Source organism: Bolinopsis microptera, chromosome 3, assembly GCF_026151205.1.
Source record: "Bolinopsis microptera isolate Bmic1 chromosome 3, MBARI_Bmic_1.0, whole genome shotgun sequence".
Taxonomy (NCBI): Eukaryota; Metazoa; Ctenophora; class Tentaculata; order Lobata; family Bolinopsidae; genus Bolinopsis; species Bolinopsis microptera.
Genome location: NC_087074.1, coordinates 17,340,306 through 17,362,178, shown reverse-complemented (window position 1 = coordinate 17,362,178; position 21,873 = coordinate 17,340,306). Strand labels below are relative to the sequence as shown.

General features: G+C 40.6%; 1 protein-coding gene across 2 annotated transcripts in view; it reads right to left on the bottom strand.

Annotated features, from left to right (window-relative positions):
* The window catches only part of LOC134812705 (POU domain, class 2, transcription factor 2-like), a 1,142,226-nt gene that overhangs the window by 6,831 nt on the left and 1,113,522 nt on the right, over positions 1–21,873 (bottom strand). Inside the window, exons 6-7 of one of the 2 annotated variants that reach the window (XM_063820232.1) lie at positions 5,558–5,635; positions 623–780 (exon numbers count right to left, since the gene is read on the bottom strand). In XM_063820232.1, coding sequence (XP_063676302.1) covers positions 623–780; positions 5,558–5,635 — 236 coding nt within the window. The remainder of the gene's footprint in view (positions 1–622; positions 781–5,557; positions 5,636–21,873) is intronic. The other variant, XM_063820233.1, reaches the window with a different exon arrangement.

Sequence of the window (21,873 nt, the reverse complement as noted above, 5' to 3'; positions counted from 1 at the left end):
GTTAAGTAAGTTATGGATCAAATTTAGCGCATAATACTGAGTCACTACAAGGACAAGGGAAGGAACGTAACATATGCGGGGGATGGAACAGGTGTCTCCAGGTGTTCTATTTAGAACCGAAGGAATATGATGTGGGCGTGGGGGCCTGAAAATGAAGTTAGATACGTAGAACTGTTAGGGGAAGTGAGTGTGATGGAGTAGTGAGTGTGATGGAGAAGTGAGTTCTAATGTTATACAGTATTATCATGACTTGAGACGTTATATTTGGGAGTGTAGAAGGGAGGAAAGGGATAAATTTGTCGCAGTTTTTACCACCGAATTTTAAAATTTCTCAAACTTTTTACCAATTACCATGATATTAATGCCACTTATGGTGAGAAATTCGCCATTTTGTCCGTTGTGAAAACTTGTGATAGGATGTTATCGCGATAACATCCTCTCATATTTCTCAACTTATATGATTTGTATTACACAACGGCTCAACAAACTAACTATAAGGCGTGAAAAATGACATCTTTAACAAAGATACCGCCCTTTTATTACATGGATTACACCGAGATATTGTAAAATAAATCACCTGCATAAAATTACAGTTATTATCTTAAATAAATGAAGAACTCACATTGTTGGAATTGTTCAGTTGTAGCTCGGTTGTCTCCGCTATGTGGTTACTGTCAGCCGATATAGTCATAGTTTGCATTTTACCGGTTCCTTCAGTTCCCTCGTAAACTATTGTCGACAGACTCTTCTCACGCTTGACATTGCGCATTAAACTTGCCCCTAGAGAAGGAAATTCGAGGTTAAGAAGAGGAAAATGAGAAGTTTTTACAAAAAAAAGGAAGTTTTTTTTGCACTGAATTTGAGATGTTAATGACAGGACACAGTATTACAATAGTAACAGACAAGTAACAATTAATAATACTGACAATATTTCCAAAATTAAGGAATACCAGAATCCACCATTATTATAATATATCTACATTACATGGTACTATTTTCGTCGAATTTCAGGGTTAACTCTTCCAAGGTTTCCCATATTTGGTATACTTGCAACTCATTTACACATAACGCTTACACACTGCTGATGATATCTACAAATATCCAACAAATCCAATCCAATAGATCGGGATCCTATCTGCTGAATAATTTCTAGACCGTGCAATCAACAAATTATGACACCTATATGTTACTGTACTCTGACTTCAGACCACTAAACGTCTGAGAACCAATCAGGTGGCAGAAGCCGTGAAGCAAGACCATAGGAATGCAGGCAGAGGCGCACGTGACTCGGTATGTTTTAACAGGTAGTTAGCAATGTGGGCATATATCTAGATAAGATCAGGTTGGAGGTCTGGAATGTGATGAAATGCGAGGCAAGATGACGTACCGGACAGTGATCACGTGGGTGACGTACTGTACCACGTGGGGTGATGTGTTCTAACAGTTGGGTGGTACTGCAATATGAAACTAATTGCCCTGTCCGGAGAAGACTGTGTAGTGGACACGCGGACTACAGGAAGTGTTACAAGAGAGGATGTTAGAGAAGTGAGCCAGAAAGGAGGAGGTTAAATAGTGTGATCTGAGGGAGGAGTGCTGGGGAGTAGTAAGTAGATTGTATGCCGGTATTATATGCGGTCAGCAAAAGGTTTTACAAAAGCGAAATATATGAATTATTAAGTAGAGTTAGAAGGCTCGAAGGTTAAAGGTGCCCTTAACCATACAGCCATGTAAAAATAGGCATACTGGTGGCGTTATGCGCGGGCGTAAGGTGATCTCTTATAGCATAGCCCTGGGTAAATCTACTAAATATTCATATTCAAGAGAGATGGGCGGGCCTTGTTAACACGCGAGGGTTCATATTCAATGGGGAACAGTAGTTGCACTGGAGCCGTAGTGCAATTAATGGTATGTGGTGCTAAAACTAATACTAATCAATAAATTCTGCATAATTTCAGTTAGTAAGGTGGTCATCAGGAATGTTTTCTACTAAATATAAGATTTACGTGAGATGATTACAGAAAGACACGAGATAATAGTAATTCAGTATTGATGCATCACAAAGTAGCTGGATATGATTTTCATAGGAAGGGCAACGAGGGAACTTAATACTGATGATCTACATGAGTACGTGGTAGTATTGCAAAAAGAAATAGATCATTTCCTACCCTGGGCTGTGGCGTTAACGTGACCACCCTCTTTAACCCATACCGAATAATAGTGTTCCTTCATGTTCTAGAAAATATATACCTAGCAGTGTTCCTCCATGTTCTACAAATATCCCTAGCAGTGTTCCTTCATGTTCTACAAATATATACCTAGCAGTGTTCCTCCATGTTCTAGAAATATATACCTAGCAGTGTTCGTCCATGTTCTACAAATATACACCTAGCAGTGTTCCTTCATGTTCTAGAAATATAACTAGCAGTGTTCCTCCATGTTCTAGAAATATAACTAGCAGTGTTCCTCCATGTTCTACAAATATACCTAGCAGTGTTCCTCCATGTTCTACAAATATACCTAGCAGTGTTCCTCCATGTTCTAGAAATATAACTAGCAGTTTTCCTCCATGTTCTAGAAATATAACTAGCAGTGTTCCTCCATGTTCTACAAATATAACTAGCAGTGTTCCTCCATGTTCTAGAAATATAACTTGCAGTGTTCCTCCATGTTCTACAAATATACCTAGCAGTGTTCCTCCATGTTCTACAAATATACCTAGCAGTGTTCCTCCATGTTCTAGAAATATAACTAGCAGTTTTCCTCCATGTTCTACAAATATCCCTAGCAGTGTTCCTCCATGTTCTACAAATATACCTAGCAGTGTTCCTCCATGTTCTACAAAATATATACCTAGCAGTGTTCCTCCATGTTCTACAAATATATACCTAGCAGTGTTCCTCCATGTTCTACAAATATAACTAGCAGTGTTCCTCCATGTTCTAGAAATATAACTAGCAGTGTTCCTTCATGTTCTAGAAATATAACTAGCAGTGTTCCTCCATGTTCTACAAAATATATACCTAGCAGTGTTCCTCCATGTTCTAGAAATATAACTAGCAGTGTTCCTTCATGTTCTAGAAATATAACTAGCAGTGTTCCTCCATGTTCTACAAAATATACCTAGCAGTGTTCCTCCATGTTCTAGAAATATAACTAGCAGTGTTCCTCCATGTTCTAGAAATATAACTAGCAGTGTTCCTCCATGTTCTAGAAATATACCTAGCAGTGTTCCTCCATGTTCTAGAAATATAACTAGCAGTGTTCCTCCATGTTCTAGAAATATAACTAGCAGTGTTCCTCCATGTTCTACAAATATACCTAGCAGTGTTCCTTCATGTTCTAGAAATATACCTAGCAGTGTTCCTTCATGTTCTACAAATATAACTAGCAGTGTTCCTCCATGTTCTACAAAATATATAACTAGCAGTGTTCCTCCATGTTCTACAAAATATATACCTAGCAGTGTTCCTTCATGTTCTAAAAATATACCTAGCAGTGTTCCTCCATGTTCTACAAATATAACTAGCAGTGTTCCTCCATGTTCTACAAATATATACCTAGCAGTGTTCCTCCATGTTCTACAAATATAACTAGCAGTGTTCCTCCATGTTCTACAAAATATACCTAGCAGTGTTCCTCCATGTTCTACAAATATAACTAGCAGTGTACCTCTATGTTCTACAAATATACCTAGCAGTGTTCCTCCATGTTCTACAAATATAACTAGCAGTGTTCCTCCATGTTCTACAAATATAACTAGCAGTGTTCCTCCATGTTCTACAAATATACCTAGCATTGTTTCTCCCTGACCCTGTAGTATGCACCTCAATCATTTGATGAGGCATGTAATGTAAACATCAGGTGGAATTTACAATGTAAACACTCAGTTTAGTTCTCGACAAAATATTTAAATACCTAGATAGGATACATTTTATCAAACATTTCAATTCTCCCCATTTATTTAGGTTATATATAACCTAAATAAATGGGGAGAATTGGGGAGAATGGTATATATATACATATATATACATAAGTTGAACATGTGTCATGCAGTACGGGGTCGCTTGAAGCATTATAATCCACCCTTATATTAAGTTTCCGGTATCTTGATGGACTTGCAATTCATTGGAGCGAAGCCAACATCCGCAACTCAACTCATCTAATAATACATCTGAGCTCTGAAAATAGTTCAATCACAGCAGCTCTGCAGCTCCATCAATCTGTGCTACATTAAAAGGCAGCAGGCATTTCTACAGGCATTAACTGTTGAATAGTATGCTACAAAGTATAAACCAGATAACGCGCTCCCTCCTTCCCTCCATCCCCCCTCCCTCTCTCTCTCTCTACTGTATAATACTGGGTTACACTACTATATACCTACCTTTACTACCGTATAATGATACCTACCTGTAACTGACCAGCACAGCAGTCAGCAACTATTCAAAATAGCAGAAAATAACTATGGGGAAGCGTAAACCTTTATCGTAACCCTTTAATCTTTATGTTTATTGTTTATATAACGAGCATCTTCTGCCCAAGAAATGCAGTGCGACACTTCCCTTTCAGAAAATAAAATATCATTTTCATGCTTTTGAGATTGTCGCCGTACCACCGGAAAGGGATATTTATCCCTTAAAAGGCTAAATTGTCCTGCTTTTCTCACCGGTCAATCACCTTTCATATACGACATAAAATCTGGCCATCATCCAAAATGCTTCAAACCGACAATATTCTAAAAGATATTCACTTCATAGGTACTGGCCCTCGTACCACCCATATGATAGGAAAGTGAGAGCTTCCAAATATTGCCCCTAACTTAATGAAACTAACGTTAAATGATCATATTTTAACGGTAGCAGTGACCAGTATTATTTCACGATTCCATCCCATTCCATGATGATATTGAGGGCAGTGTAGTACAAGTTCCAAAGTTAGTTCTTGGCACATAAAGTGAGGACAAACAGTAACATGTCAATAACTTAGTGACATTAAGTGTGCCCCAAGTAACTTTGTGCCCCAAGTGTGTTTAGTGTGTTTTCGTTTCATGCTTCAAGTTTACAGGGAGAAGAAATAGGTGTCATCTCATTTTAGGAATTTTAAGATTTTGAAAGAGTTGAAAGAGTTGAAGATGTCATAACTTAAACAGCTGATAACGTACACACAAAGATATTCCCAACAAGGCACTTCCTTGACTCAACATCCTGGTCTATATCTTAATATGTATTCATGCGGAAAGTGTATCTAGCGTCTCGTTGATAACTTGGCAAGACTGCATATTTCCGTTGTCTCTGACGCAATCATTTGACAAAGAAGGGTAATTTAAGGGAACCTGCCGTTACATGATAGTAAAGGGAAGTGCCTCGAAAGAAAGGATTAAAGAATATTAAATGGGTTTTATGGGAAGACCAGCAAAATTAAACTTTTGATTTGAACTTCAAAAAAAGCCACAGTTTTTAATGAGCTGGAATCAAAGCGTTCAATCCAGCAGAAGGCAAATCTGAAGTTGAATTTTGCGTGGCCCCCCATAAATAAGAGTTCACTTAATGAGAAAGCTTACTGTTGTCTTGAATGAGTAAGATATCCTCTGTGCAAATTCGCATCTTCGGGTCAATGTCATCAGATTCGTAAAATGCGCCTAACAGGAGATTCAAAAGATCAGCAATCAGAAAAGATGCACATCGCACTATTGGCATCGCAAATTTTATCGAGTTTTAAAACTCCGAGTAGGTTATTTAAATGAGTTTAAAAAGAATAAGTTGATAAATTGTGTGGTCGGATTTAATGCATCCTTTCTTTTCAACTTCAAGCGTTATTTTATGAGTAACAACTTTAAAATTTTAATGCTGAAAAAATAGGTTAGTAAATCCTGGTTCTAACGGTGTACAAACGATAACAACATTATCAAAGCAAAATCAAGGAAAAACACAACTACTGTATTTTAAATATCGTATGCCATGACAAATATATTATCTAGATACTAGAGAGCCGCCTAGTATCCACCCATTGATTAGGCACGTGGTAACCACGTGACCATGACAACACATGTGACAAACCACGTGGTAAACTAGTGATAGAACATTTCACGGGCTTCCAAGCCCTAACTTATGTTTAGTTGTACGGCACAAAGCGTTGTCAATTTTCGAACAAGTCGTTCGCAAAAAACTTAAGGGCGAAAATTGTAGTAGAAGCCATACGTGTACGTGTGCTAACTGGTATAAAGGACATAGGATAGCGAGGTAATTAATGCGTGTAATGAGAAAGATATCTCATATCTACCATAATTACACACTAATCAACCCAATTACGCCTCATATAAAGCTGCAAACCGCTCAGCTCATTACATCTATACAGATAAAATGCATTATATGGCTTGTGTACCACAACGTGTGCAAATTAAAAGGTGCGTCTTCTCTATTTGGCACATAAACCAGCACGATTCGAGGAGGACATGCGACACAAAGTCTATGTAAATCACAGTAGCGCCTGTGAGCACAATTTCTTCGAAAATGCGAGCAATTTCATATCTTACAAAGCATTGGCCACCTATGTGACCAATGTCCGTGGTATTGGGCAATGAAACCTTCTAATAAAAGGTATGATTCTCAGAATCAGATTCTGTAGTGGCTGTATAACAGCAATACTAAGGTAATGGGACTACTGCGGACCCTCTACCGGAGATTAGCGGATACGTATCGTATCAACAATAAAACACCTTGATATCAAACTGCTGAGAGCAGGAACATAATAAGAGAGATACTAGTTAACTAAACGACTATGTTATAAAGCTGACGTCTGGATCCTGAGACTGTCTGTTAGCTGATTGGTCCACAGGAACAACGTAACCACAGGAACCACATAACATAGCATCAGGTAGGTTACATAGCATCAGATAGGTGACATAGCATTATTGTAGAAAATCAACAACTCAGAGAATCCTCTGTATAAGGCTTAATCAATGATAATGTCATATGTTGCACCCTGCACAATCTAGCGGACAGAAATAAACATTACTATAATATTAAAAATCAAGCCCCAACGTATTCTCTTTGCCAAACAATTACGTTTACTTCAAATAACAACGTGGTGAAAGAAAAGAGCAGCAGCGTTTTTGCTATAGGCGCTGTTATACAAGTGAACATTACGCAACACTGAAACAGACAACAAACTGTAACATTAAACAGAAACATTCCCGGAACGTAGCATTCCTGGAATGTTACATATGAGTATAAAATGCGGGATCCCAGCCACGTGTCCAGAGTCACGTGCTACCACGAATATCCACGTACACAGTTTAACTGCTAGCCAAGTATCCTCAAATAGTGCGAGAATGTTAGCAACAATTTATGGCATCAGGTTTTCTACATGAACTTGATCCATAGGGTCCCTAGTAACAACAAAATCTCTATCTCCTCTCTCTATCTCCCCTCTCTATCTCCCCTCCAAAATCTAATCTCCCCTCTGTGGAGCGATTAAAAGTTTGGTATCTGGAATCACGATGTATGAGTTCGGGTACCTGGTACCCGAACTTATCTCAGAGTTGGAGACTCATAGGGGTGTAAAAATTAATGGTAAACTGCTAGCCAAGTATCGTCAAAACTATTGGACCATGTCAAGGAATGCGCATATAATGGTATACAGTACGCTACTATTAGTGTTTAATAAGAATATTCATATTATGTAATACAAGCAGGAAATGATTATTCGGGATATATACCGATAAATATATTTTATACCGTTCATATCGGCGATAAGCACGGTATAAAATATATGTAGAGTTTGAACATATTGATTTCGGGCAAATTGAGGTAAATAATTTCGATTTCAAATAGTAAAACGACGAGAAGAAGAATTGGCAAGAACAAACTGAGCTGAGAGCAAATTAATGTCGGAAGATTACTTTTCAACGGGTAATGTTTAGGGGCAGTTAAAATTGTACGTCAGCAAGTTACATAGTTGTAAAAATGTCGTCATATCCGCCAAGTTTAAGCACCTCCTCCCATGACGTCATAATACAAAATTCTCAGCTCTAACCCAAAATGCACGGGTCACAAACGTACGAGCCACAAACACAATTAAACTGGTACGTATGTAAGGGGAGATACCAGGAGATGTAATTACATTCACATTAAACACAGGGAAGATATTATCTCGCAAGAGAGAGAGAGAGAGAGAGCGAGAGAGAGAGAGAGAGAGAGAGAGAGAGAGAGAGAGAGAGAGAGAGAGAGAGAGAGAGAGAGAGAGAGAGAGAGAGAGAGAGAGAGAGAGAGAGAGAGAGAGAGAGAGAGAGAGCGGCTAATGCTATTCAAATTTCAATATGTCACGTGTTGGGAGTGTAGGGTTGAATTGAGCAGAGTCTTTGTTAGAGAGCGACATATTATTGTGTGTAAGTTACACACGCACAATAACTCGGTCATATACCTATTGTGTGTGCTGACTATTTTTATTAGAGAGAATGGAATCAGCAAGACAGTGCAATCAGCAAGCCCTGTGAATGGTCGTTCGAGTAAATTTACAAGTTATACTTATTAATAACAGTAAAATAAGTGAAAACAACGCAACCGCTGAGTCTGCAAAAAAAAGCAACTATTTAATGTTTCTGAACGCTCTAAATGTAGCAGTATTCAATTAGACTATTCTCAGATAATGTAAAGATGTTGAGCATTAAGTGAACATATTTATAAAATGAAAGCAGCGGTGCCCATGCCCCCCCCCCCCTCGCTCTCGTCTCGGTCTACAGCATAAGACAAAGGGAAGATATGCGAGTAGGGGTTATATTGTTATTTTATACACACGACATAACGGTAACATCAGAATCAGGTACAATGTTAATGAGATATTACAGAGTATGTATTGAGATAATTACAGTTATGAAACTGTATGTCTAGTCTTTAGATCTAATCATGTTTCTAAGAAATAGTACGTGTTTTATAGGAAAGTACGAAACACGTGCTCTTGGAATTAGAAAACGGTCCAAGAGTAATTAGAATATAAGAAAATGTACGTGTTGCGCAGAAGATAAGACAGAGACCCACAGGCCACAGGTCACAACAATATATTCTGGCATAACCGAAATGTAAAATGCAATTAAGAGCTCCAAAAAAGCATAACCCAACTCCGGGCTTATGGGGATATTTGATAGCCTGAAAGAGGCGACCGTAATCTAATCAGGATAGGAGGTTTGGAGGTCACGTTTATTCAGGCCTTATTCAGGGGGTGGTATTACAGTGTGGGCCCCAAATAGGACGAGGGGTCGCTGTGTGATGATGTGATTATCAGATAAAACAACAACCTGTACCACTGGAGGAGGATGATTAATGTGATACAGTTTTACAAGATAATCGATTAGAAGGATCGTTAGTCCGGTAACTACATGGTAGCGGAGAGAGAGATAGGCTCAAAAAAGTTCATGTGACGTAACATTATTTGTCGATGCCAATGCAAAATATCGGGTCCAGGACTCAAAGGCGTAAGACTTTACGGCGTGAGACCCTAACCCTAACCGTAACCGTAACCGTAACCGTAACCCGTCGTAGAGTCTCACGCCGTAGAGTCTTACACCGTAGAGTCCGGACACCAAAATATCAACTTATACTGGAGCACAACACAAAAAAAAGGCCCACAAAGAGCCACAATACAGCAAGAATGAGTATGACCGCAAGACGTCACTAAGAAAACGAAATTGATGCGTATAAACAAAGCTAATAAGTAATAAATCGTTCTGTGTTGCAAATGTTACGTGGTTAGCAGAGACCACTCATGGGCGGGGCTCCACTTTGATGTGACTGCAGCCAGACGAAAAATGATATGTACATAATATTCAAAGCGGTAATAGCCAGTCTGCTCAATAAATATACCGAGCTCCAGCGTCATAAGGATTGGCTGCATGCCAAATGGCAACTACTAACTCAAACAAGAAACTAACTAAAAGAGTAGCGCTACTAAATGGGAAATGCGAGATATGTGTAACATCCTGCATCCCTGAAGCGAACACACAGGTTACATCACTCCTTCACTATGCGCTAAAATTATGTAACCGTGCCATCTTATTTCCGGTATAAGATACAAGTAGAGCTGTAATTCCAGGCTGAACGGAGAGCGGTCTCATTATACAAGTTTACACTCTCATACACACACTAATATAACATCTATACGGAATAGAGATATATGAAATAAAGAGACTGAAATAAGCACAAATAAGCATAATAGTAGGGGGCGTGTGTAATAGTTATGCTTGTTGAATTGAATGTTTTGTACGGCATCGTGCATGTGCTCCTTCATAATGCATGCTTTATATTAAACAAACGACGACATTGTACAATGGATATATCTGCACTGCATTACTGAATAGATACGGCACATCGGAGGAAGAAACGTAACGAGAAAAGAGACGAAATGTACAACCAACATATATCATTTAAAATGAAATTAAATGTGGCTTCTCAGAGCTCGGCATGTAAGGGTACCACGTAAACACTATTTCCTTCCTGGCATATCCCCAATAATACAACATATTGTATCAGTGTGATATGGGAACTACAGGCAGTGAGAGACAATAATCCAAGGTGCTCGACACGTACACAAATGATGTATATTATGTGCGATTGTGATGCGATTATGTGTGATTATCACACTAATCAAATTATAATACTGATCCCTCATAACAATTAAACTATAACAAATAAAAATCTACACTTCGAAGACTAAGAGAGAACATATTCAATCGAATGAATTATATGTGGCACTCATAATAATTCTAACATAATATCAGGACATCACCACACAGCTGCCGGGCAAGCCGCGTTGTCATTGGTTACCAGGGGCCACGTGAGGGCAGCTCACGTGCGCTTAATGAAAGGTATAATATACGCGTCTTTAGTATAATAGATAACCGTAATATGCAGGGGACTGGGCGCTCATTGGCCGCGCTAGCCCACGTGATCCTCATGTAGGTGGAAGTTGGCGATCACGCGACTCCACACAGCGCGATGCCTGGCAACCAAATACTCGTATCCAAGCAACCAATCAGGCAAGGAGATACGTATCACGTGCACTACACGTATCACGTGACCTAATATCACCAATGGGCGTGAAGTTCACCGTAAAGTGCCAGCATTCAAAGAAACGATATAATTCCATGGTTATTTCTGCATATATACAGTTTCTTTGACCACATCAAACACATCACGGAACGTGCGCCGCTGGTGGTAAATTTCCAATGTTGCGTAAAGTTCGGTTCACACGCAACTGTCCATTTATCACACCATTTGAGTTACATATTATACACCATTACAATTACCCAATTGAAGGTCACATAATATGTGTGGTAATATGTGGTGGGTACGAGTTACAAAGTGTGACCTGTGACCTGGAAATTGGAAATTGAAAAGTTCCCTAAATTGTAAAATTGCAAAACACTACTAATATTGAGAATATTACGAGAGTTTCGTTATTACCCGTTAACTTGTGTTTTTCAACCACACGAAACAGTCTGCAAAGAGGCAACACTAATGGCAGAGTGCTGACTCCTGGATGATATGTGTCTAGACACTAACGACTCAATATTGGGTCCCCTCACAACAACTGTCGACTAAGTAAGACGAAATAGAGAAAGGAGCAAGGAACATGCTGCATACTGTCCAGGCGCATGTTTCAAACGTGAGGAGTTGATATAGCAAGGTAGGGCCAGGGTATGGTACTGTAAGATATTTCTGGAGCTCACATAATCCTCTTAACTCTGATCCATCCCCTAGATATACGGTCATTATTCCTTTTGTGGGAATAATGAGAGGGGGGAGAGAGAGCGAGAGAGAGAGAGAGAGAGAGAGAGAGAGAGAGAGAGAGAGAGAGATAGAGAGAGAGAGAGAGAGAGAGAGAGAGAGAGAGAGAGAGAGAGAGAGAGAGAGAGAGAGAGAGAGAGGGGGGGGAGGGAGGGAGGGAAGGAGGGAGGGAGGGAGAGAGGGAGAGAGGGAGGGAGGGAGGGAGGGAGGGAGGGAGGGAGGGAGGGAGGGAGGGAGGGAGGGAGAAGACAAGCGCAGCAGGTTAAGTAAAATAAATTTAGTTCCCAGGTCCTACCATGATGAGTTAACGTTTTAACATTCTAACGAAATAACTTTGCGGGGGATCCAGCATGAGCAAAGAAAGTATCTATTTGAGCATTTAGCGACAATTAGTACAAGATAACTGGATAATAGTCTCGAGTATCTGTGCACGTTAGGTGTGTCATGCTAATACCCACTTCACATCTACTTCTGGACTGGTCCAGCTATCGAGACTGTACCCGGAAATATTTTAAATAGAGCGACATTCGCTCATCCGGCCGCTTTGACAATCGACATAACCACATAGATATTATCTCAAACGTCGCCAATTACAGATTTAAGTACGCAGCCAATCCAAGATAACTTTAGTTGAATCCACGAAGCTTCCTTAGTTATAATTTAATATTACAACAATATCTGGTGCACCAGACTGATTTAGCGACACGTGATACCAGATTGAAACTGCTCCGAATTGGACCTAACGAGTGATGATAAAGTGGTACTGGTTCATATGCACGGTGGCTTGCTAGATGAACAACTATTTCACCTGCAACTGCAGTTAATACTACTACTACAGTTAATACAGGTAAAATAAGGGGTTAATGATGAGGGTAGTCAAGAGGAACTGGTATTGAGTTAATCTCCCATCAACTGATGAAATGTGGCTCTCTCTCTCCGCCGCTCATTTATCTGTCCCGACAGAAGATATTATCCCATTATATACATTAGGTATCTCAGGGAGAGAGAGAGGTAGCATTTACCTTTAAAGTTATACCCTTATTATAACTTCCAGCTCTTTAAGATATCGCTAGACATTTGATATGATCAAATTAAATTCAGAAGCAAGGTTTTTAGGAGCTGTCAACCAACTAACTATCTTATTATAGTATTATATACGAGACTCACTAAGTTACAAACCTTAACCGAAATGAAGTATTAAATAAGAGCACTAGGTGCATTAAATTGCAATACCACCTGAGTACCAGACTCCAGAGCCGTCGACAAAGCTTTAAATATGAATGTAGTGACCTTAATGGGATATTGGTGACGCGACAAAAAGCAGACAATTATGTTATTGTGTGTATTGATACTGTCCGAGATAATATAACAATATACCTAGAAGGTACCCGGCACTATATTTTGAATGCTTCCTGTCGAGCAGAGTGGCAATATAGAGCATAATGATGCCCTCCTTTCATAATATGATTGCCTTGGCAGGGTTTGAGAGTAGCCTTTTCTCCCTGTCTCTATTTTTAGGCACAATACAGGGACGAGCTAATGTCTGACAGAGGACAATGAGGACCCACAGTTCATTGTGAATGTGAGTACGAGGTTAACAGCAAGAGGTCCTACTGAAATAGCAGAGAGCATTGAGCAATGAACAATGAGCAATGAGCACTGAGCACTGAGCAGCCTATATCGATAGCAGGCTGCTGAACTAGACGATCTGACGATCTACTACTACTACTTCTACTAGACGTGCTACTGAAGCAATGACATTCAGCAAGGGAAGAGAATCTAACATATGATCGCCACATCATACATGTTTTCATAAATTAATTACTTGTTTAATTTGAGCACAGAAATATGCACGAAAATGAACATTCAACAAGCAGCAGAATCAGGACGAGAAAGGAAAAAGGTGCTCTCGTGACGAAAAGTATGTAAAATATTCGGTGTAATTTATGATTTAATTGGGGGAACGTCTCGGAGTTTAGGAAGGAATTAAATAGGATACATTGATAATAATAGCATTCATGTAGTCTACCATAATCATACGCGGTGATTTAATATGACTTATAAAATATTCAGAATGATTAAACAAATGAGTTAGCAAATTGAGGAGGGTCACACTAATTCCTTAGCTTCTCCTTCACCGTCACGTCATCAATTACCGCAGACGAACAACGTCATCTTCAAAGCTTTGAAACTAGATCATGATATTATTGAGATAGGCTCAGGTATGTAAAGTATGGACTTACTTGATGACAAATCATATTTACGGATATACATCAATTGATAGTATCTCCTTCGCAAATCACTACAAACGTGCCTCAGTTGCTCGCTCAAGGAATGTAAACAATTCTGTCCCTTACGAGAATAAAAGAAAGGAATTCATATAGTGGCCGGAGAATAAAAGAAAGGAATGTATACCCATAAAGTTGCTGTTCCATTAAAACATATTAGGATTCTCAGCTGCAGACGTGTGCTAAGAGCTCGTGGGATCACATGACCAAAGCAAACATGCTGGTCGCTCATTGGCTGCTGGAATATCGTGAGCTGAACTGCGCAGTGAATGGAACATCACTTAAAATAGATACCCCGTGAGGGTAGAATATTGGGTATTTTAACAATTTTAGGAGAGTGTAGGGTGTACAGAACGACACCTGGAGCATTGGTATGGAACTGGGGGACTTTGGGGTGGGAGACTGAGCTGGGGACTTTGGGGTGGGAGACTGAGCTGGGGACTTTGGGGTGGGAGACTGAGCTGGGGACTTTGAGGTGGGAGACTGAGCTGGGGACTTTGGAGTAGGAGATTGAGCTGGAGACTTTGGGCTGGGAGACTAAGCTGGGGACTTTGGGGTGGGAGACTAAGCTGGGGACTTTGGGGTGGGAGACTGAGCTCGGGACTTTGGAGTGGGAGACTGAGCTGGAGACTTTGGGGTGGGAGACTGAGCTGGGGACTTTGGGGTGGGAGACTCAGCTGGGGACTTAAGCGTGGGAGACTCAGCTGGGGACTTTGGGGTGGGAGACTGAGCTCGGGACTTTGGGTGGGATATTGAGCTGGGGATTTTAGGGTGGGAGACTGAGCTGGGGACTTTGGGGTGGGAGACTGAGCTGGGGACTTTGGGGTGGGAGACTGAGCTGGGGACTTTGGGGTGAGAGACTGAGCTGGGGACTTTGGGGTGGGAGACTCAGCTGGGGACTTTGGGGTGAGAGACTGAGCTGGGGATTTTAGGGTGGGAGACTGAGCTAGGGACTTTGGGGTCGTGAGGGAGACTGAGCTCGGGACTTTGGGGTGGGAGACTGAGCTGGGGACTTTGGGGTGGGAGACTGAGCTGGGGACTTTGGGGTGGGAGACTGAGCTGGGGATTTTGGGGTGGGAGACTGAGCTGGGGACTTTGGGGTGGGAGACTCAGCTCGGGACTTTGGGGTGGGAGACTGAGCTGGGGACTTTGGGGTGGGAGACTGAGCTGGGGACTTTCGGGGTGGGAGACTGAGCTGGGGACTTTCGGGTGGGATACTGAGCTGGGGACTTTGGGTGAGAGACTGTCGACTGAGTTTGGAATTAGAGCAGAATATAGTGGACTGAGCTGCAGATGGATTAATCAAGCAATGAGACAAACATAACGCATAATGTGTGAAACAATGTGAAGTACATAATATGAGATTCTGGAGAGGTTCGCTGTTTATCAGTCTCATGATAATGTGAAGTACACTCTAACGCCTTGAATGGCAAACAATATATCTTGCGATAAGCCGGAAACTGGACATGAAATTCTAAGAATTGAAGTTAAAATCGTGTTTTAAAGACGCCCTCAACTGAGTTTATGAGAATTCACGGTCAGAGGCAAAATTATGCAAAGTTCTCAAACAGTGTTAAGTGCGCTAATCGTGGCTCAATTAGATGAACAAAGGTGGAACAGGGTGCCAGTCTGTGGAGCCGCCAGTCCGTAGTCTACGTGATACTCCAACACAAAACACAACTCCATATAAACCTGCCGAACAATGGGTAAATGCAAAGCAGTTAGTGATTAGAGCATTAAAAGTTGAGGTGGAAGATTTATACAATACTTGCTCTAGTATATTATAGCAGTTACCTCTGATAAGTGATGATACGCCAGAACGGAGCCTGGTGACAAGACTGTGTGGGTTGGTGTAGTTAGCGTAGTTATAGTACTATAGAGCAACACACACATCTTCACAACACACGTTACACAGTGCAGCCTTGCTTCAGAGTGCAGCCTAGCTTCAACACAATGATTAACTGGTTTCAGATCAGGCGCTCTGTTAGATATCGTATGTCTTAATAATATGGAGCTGGGAGCAGAAGTGTCAAAAACAGCAGTGTCAAAAAGAGCAGTGTCAACGCGGAGCAATTACTAGGTTAACGAAGACTATGGTTTTGTGATTTGGTAATTGTTGAGAAGTGACACCGCGACAAACAGGCTCCTTCCCCGGTAATATACGGATCAGAATAATAGCTGTGCTAACACCTGACAGCAATTTATAGTCACGCTTACTCTGACCAAGCTGGTGCCACGTGTACAATCGGAATCTTTCTCGAACAAAACAAGAGTTGTTTAAACAGGATTGGCAGAGCGTTTGAACAAATAATGAGATTCTACCAATCTAAACTGTGCATTATATGAGAAAACCCACACTGAATATGCAGATGCTTGTGACCGGTAATAAATTATCATGGACACTAACTAAACATAACTAGTAGTTGAATTGGCAAACAAATCTGAGGTTCTTTTGTTGCGGCTCAACTAATAGTTGGCCGACAACCACAATTTGCTTGGCGTGGTAGAAGAGGTTTTGACGTGGCTAGATTATAATAATATTTCTATAAAATCGCAATATTATTTCAATAATGATGTCCATAATATGCATGTTCACATAAAAAGCATGAAGTAATATATCATAGCAACAAAACTACAATAGCGCTCTGCTTGACTAGAGGACTGAGCAAGGTGGGCCCGTTGTGACCACAAACCACAAGAGACTCAGCACAGAAAATTAGCATTGTAAAATTCAGATAATTGATATTAGATTGATATTAGATTCATAAACAACCGCGGTCAACGACCGTATTCCATTACCATAAACTAAGGGCTAAGTAGTGCGACAATACAACAGAGGGTGACACCTTTAACCTCATGAAACCTAGTAATTAAGTGGAACTGGAGGACTGACAAAGTAGTGGTTCTGTAGCTGCCAGCAAAAACTGCTCAATCTCGTGATATTTTGACCATATTCCCGGAGATAGGAGGTAATGACCAGTCGTGTGCACCAAACCAGGTACCAAATATCAATTATCTTACTGTAAAGAGGGAATGAGAGCCGCATTAATTAAGTGGTGGTAAACTGTGGGGGGGGGGGGCTACAAAGAAGCGCAAATAACCGACAAAGCAGTCAAGGGCCTCTGAATAAATATGCTAAATACATAATCATAAAGCTCATTGTATTATAGGTTGTTTAATGGAAGTACAGGAAAATTCAATTAAACCGGTGACACGGAAGTTGGGTTTCAGTAGGTTTACTCTGGAGCGGGGCGGGGCAGGAGCGAGGCAAGGCCCCACCACCACATTCACTAGCGACTACATAACGACAAGCCCAAAGAGCAGAATATAGCAGCCGCGACGTAACACACATCGTGCGTAGCTACACTGCAAACATGTATATAATATATTCGTGTGCATTCTAATTCATAATGAGCTGCCCAGACCACAATCTAATATATTACATTCATAATATACCACACAGAGCTGGGTCACGTGTCGTGGCAATGGAGCGGCGCGCACGTGCCACACCAACCCACGTGACGCACCCACGTGACACACCCCACGTGACTCATCACTAACTAGATATTATTCGGTACTCCATGTTTCATGTGACATAATGGCTGCTGAGAACTGAGGACTGGTACCGGGTAGTTTCCGCTAGATATGAGCTCACTGGATACCCTACTAGGTGTTTACGTCACTCTAGTCTCGGAGGAAACAAATAATATAATAATATAATAAATCGGCACAACTTTCCATTAGTGCAACAGAATATATGTGGTCAATATCTCCCTGAAGAACACCAGGTAGCTTCATTCTTTCTGTCTGGAACTCATTGAAACATACCCCGAGCTATCTAATGATCTAGAACTCTAATGTAGAAGGTAAGATCGTTGCATATTTATACTCGCAGTTCCGGGACTATTACAGAACTTGGCTGGATTCCAAGTGCGGCAGTAAGTGTGCTCACAAGCTCTCTGTAATCACGCAGAACAGACACTCTGTACTCAATATATTATAGAGACCAGATACTTGGTATGGTCCTGAGGCCGGCTAAAATCAATGATCAAATCATTGCGCCTTGCGGTAGGTAAATTCACTAAAGTTAGAGGCCTTTAAGGGAAAGTTATAGTATTTACTAGTTTTTACTAGTTTCCCTTTCTGTCAATATTAAATATTAAATATTTGATTAAAATCTAAAATCAACGCGTTCGTTTGGCTAAACTGGTCAGATGTGGTCGCTTATATATTAGACATGGCAGAGCTGCTACCATTGTTCGACTACCTTCGTGATTATATAGTAGTAGTGATGGAGCAGGGTTAGATCTTAACTGGGCAATATGAATATTTCTTAGTTTAAAGCAACTTAAAGTCGTTATTCATTCCAAAGTCATGATTCATTCCATTTTCAGGACTGGAATTTAAAATTTTTACTTGATTTTAGATCTATAAAGCTAGATATCTGTTTAATTATGATATTCACATAACAACGTGGCTACACTAATTTATTTAATAAATGTTAGCTCTATTTTACTAAAATATCGATCAGGGTACAGCTTATTCAGCAGTAGCATACATTTACGGTATAAAATCAAAATGATCATTAAAATTAAAATTCGAAACCGCTCTGAAAGTTCGAATAAATAAGGTAATACCAAAGCTGCTAATTAAAATGGATCTTCCTAGAAAGAAAAGAACTTTACCACACCCGCCTGAAATAGCACCGAGGTATGAAGCTATTATGTACACATCACAGTCCTGCACCAGTACATTTATCTCTTGAAATGATCAAAATATCATGATCCTTTGTAATACACGGAGAGAAACAATCAGAGCATGTTATTTGATTGGACAAGCAGAGCATCACTCAGCTTGACAACTCTCTGATTGGCTCTGGCTCACATATATAAACATATATAATACTATTGAGATGTTTTATTCAGATATAGGACCGTTACCAAGCACTGTTTCAAGCACTCTGCAGTCACGTGATATGAAAGCAAAAGTTATTGTGCTGGCAGAATAATACGTGTGTTCCGTAAAATGCATGCACACTAAAATACAGAATATTGATAGAATTGTAAAGTTCACTAACATTGTTGGTAGTAGGTAGGTCTCATCTTATGTCGGCTATCTTTAATAGAAGTAAGAACAAATTAAAATAAAGTATGAACTAAGTTCGCGATGCGTTAACAATTAACATGGTTAAGTTGTCAAATCAAAATGTAAATTGATTTAGCCTGGGCAGTAATAAGATTTGAAAGTATCCAACAGCTGCGAAGAGTGGAATAGAGCCGGTAACAAAGAAAGCTTATGAAATTAATTCAGAAATTCTGAACCAGTCCGAATGATAAAACAAAAGATAGCGACAGATGGTCAACAAAATAATGCCTTGAATTAAGGGAGTGGTAGGTGAGCGATGACAAAGGAACCATTATTACGAATAATAGCTCTGGAAGATGAATAAACTTAAGAAAAAAGGAGGGTAACAAAATATAATGCAGGTACACGTGAAGCAGGGGCAGATGGTTACCATGGTAACAGGTGTAGAACATATTATTATTCCATCACGCCTTCCTGTGATCCACTGTATTGACCAGTCAGCGGACTCTTAGATTAGAACCGACCAATCAGATGCCAGCATAGTCGTCACGCGATATAACTACCGACAAGGTGGCATATATCGTTGGGCTTTGACACCGAACACCATTGCAAGGAAGTCTGCCACCTTCCTTGCTGGCTTAAAGCTCTCCCCGTCAGAGTACGTCATGAGTTGTTCCAGTTCCTGGACCAGTTCCAGGGTACCAGGGGGTGCCACGAGGATGGGGAATGGGGGGGGGGGGGGGGGGGGGGCCTCATGGGAGACGAGGTCGTACACTACACTATTACAGTCAGGGAACACATATTGTAATACCACACACATTACATTTAAAGTGGGCCGGGAAGGGAAACGTGCTTCACCCTCCACACGTTTAATGAGGGTGAGTCTGAATTCCACGTGTTCATCAATAATGCGAGAGAGAGAGGAGAGAGAGAGAGAGAGAGAGAGAGAGAGAGAGAGAGAGAGAGAGAGAGAGAGAGAGAGAGAGAGAGAGAGAGAGAGAGAGAGAGAGAGAGAGAGAGAGAGAGAGAGAGAGAGAGAGAGAGAGAGAGAGAGAGAGAGAGAGAGAGAGATAGAGAGAGAGAGAGAGAGAGAGAGAGAGAGAGAGAGAGAGAGAGAGAGAGAGACAGAGAGAGAGAGAGAGAGACAGAGACAGAGAGAGAGCTGAAACACTCTAGTCTTGGCAAATTAACCATTTGAAACCGGATACTGGTTCCAGATACCCGACTCGTCATTTGTATAATGCCGGGTTAAATCAGATCCTTTTCTGGGTTATTTCATACCAACCTTACACCAACTCGTGAGCTTTGGAACCTCTGAACCGTATAATTATATCTTGTTGCAAATAATATTATAATGCAACATTCGGAGATTTGATTATCACAAGAAAATGTAATGATAATTGAGTAAAGGAAAGAATTCTGAGTTTAACTAGTTTTAGCCCGGCGTATCTGGATACATTTGGTTATGTATTTAGGGATCTTGGAATCAACAACCCAATCATGGCAAAAATATAGACAAAATATGAACATATGCGTCATGATCAGTCATGAAATTCAGATTTAAGCAGCCAATTTATTAACGAAATTGAAGAAAAGGCTGAAAAGAAAAAAAATACACTCTTATCAGGCACGTAGCCAGGGGGCCGCGCCTCCCGGAAAAAAAATGAACCCCAGAAAAAAAATAAGCCCCCTAACTCTAAAACACCCTATTTCTCAAAATTTTTCCGGGGGGTGGCTGCGGAAATGTCAAAATCTTAAGACGATGAGGCCTGAGTAAGTCGTAAATTCTTATTGGAGAATGCGGATTGCTGTTGTGAAGTTACAAAATTTACGTGAGTACTTGATTCTTTTCAGTCCCAGTTTATTGCTGTTCTACAAATTTCTGTAATGCCAAATGTCGTCTAAAACACCCTATTTCTCAAAATGCTGCTGGATTTCCACGAAAGTGACTAAGTGGAGACATACTGCGGAACTGAACACATTTGAATTTAACCTGAAACCATTATTATGAGAGCTAGAGGGCGTGTTCTGGACACCTTTGCTTTAGTAGTTTTAGTTTCAATAATCTACATACTGGAGGTGTTATCTGATAGAGAAATCAGATTACCATAATATCAGGGACATTTTAAAGTGAGATAAGTGAGTATAATCGGTTGGGTATTCCCTATTACCACTGGTTTGAGGCCAGGGGAACTGTAAGAAAAAGAGAGGACTAAGGGAGGGTGGTAGAAAGTAGGTACGTGTATATAGAGAAAGAAGGCAAGTATGTGGAGGAAATGTGAATTTAGAGCGGCAGTCTCCACGTGCCTGGAACAGATCATGAATCATGGAACGGGAGATTCACGAGCAGTTCCTACTCAATACCCCTGAATGGGCTCATTAGCGGGCATGGTGATTAACAGATATTAGCCATCATGCCAGCTTCATACATTAGCCATCATAGCCGCCTCCGCCTCCCATACATTAATGCAAGAAGATGTCACTCCATTTAACAAGGGAAGGGGGGAAGCAAGAGACTGGTGAGCTGGAAGCTTGGATTGCGCTCGCTCTCTCTCTCTCTCTCTCTCTCTCTCCCACACTCTCTCTCGGTCTGAGTATGTGAAGTATAATGACACAAGAAGGAGGGATTACTGACAATGGACGCTCTGTGCTCGCAGGTGTCTTTATTCAGCATCTCACAAGTAGTATTAGTTGTAGTATCTCAGTATCTGGGGATACGCGGA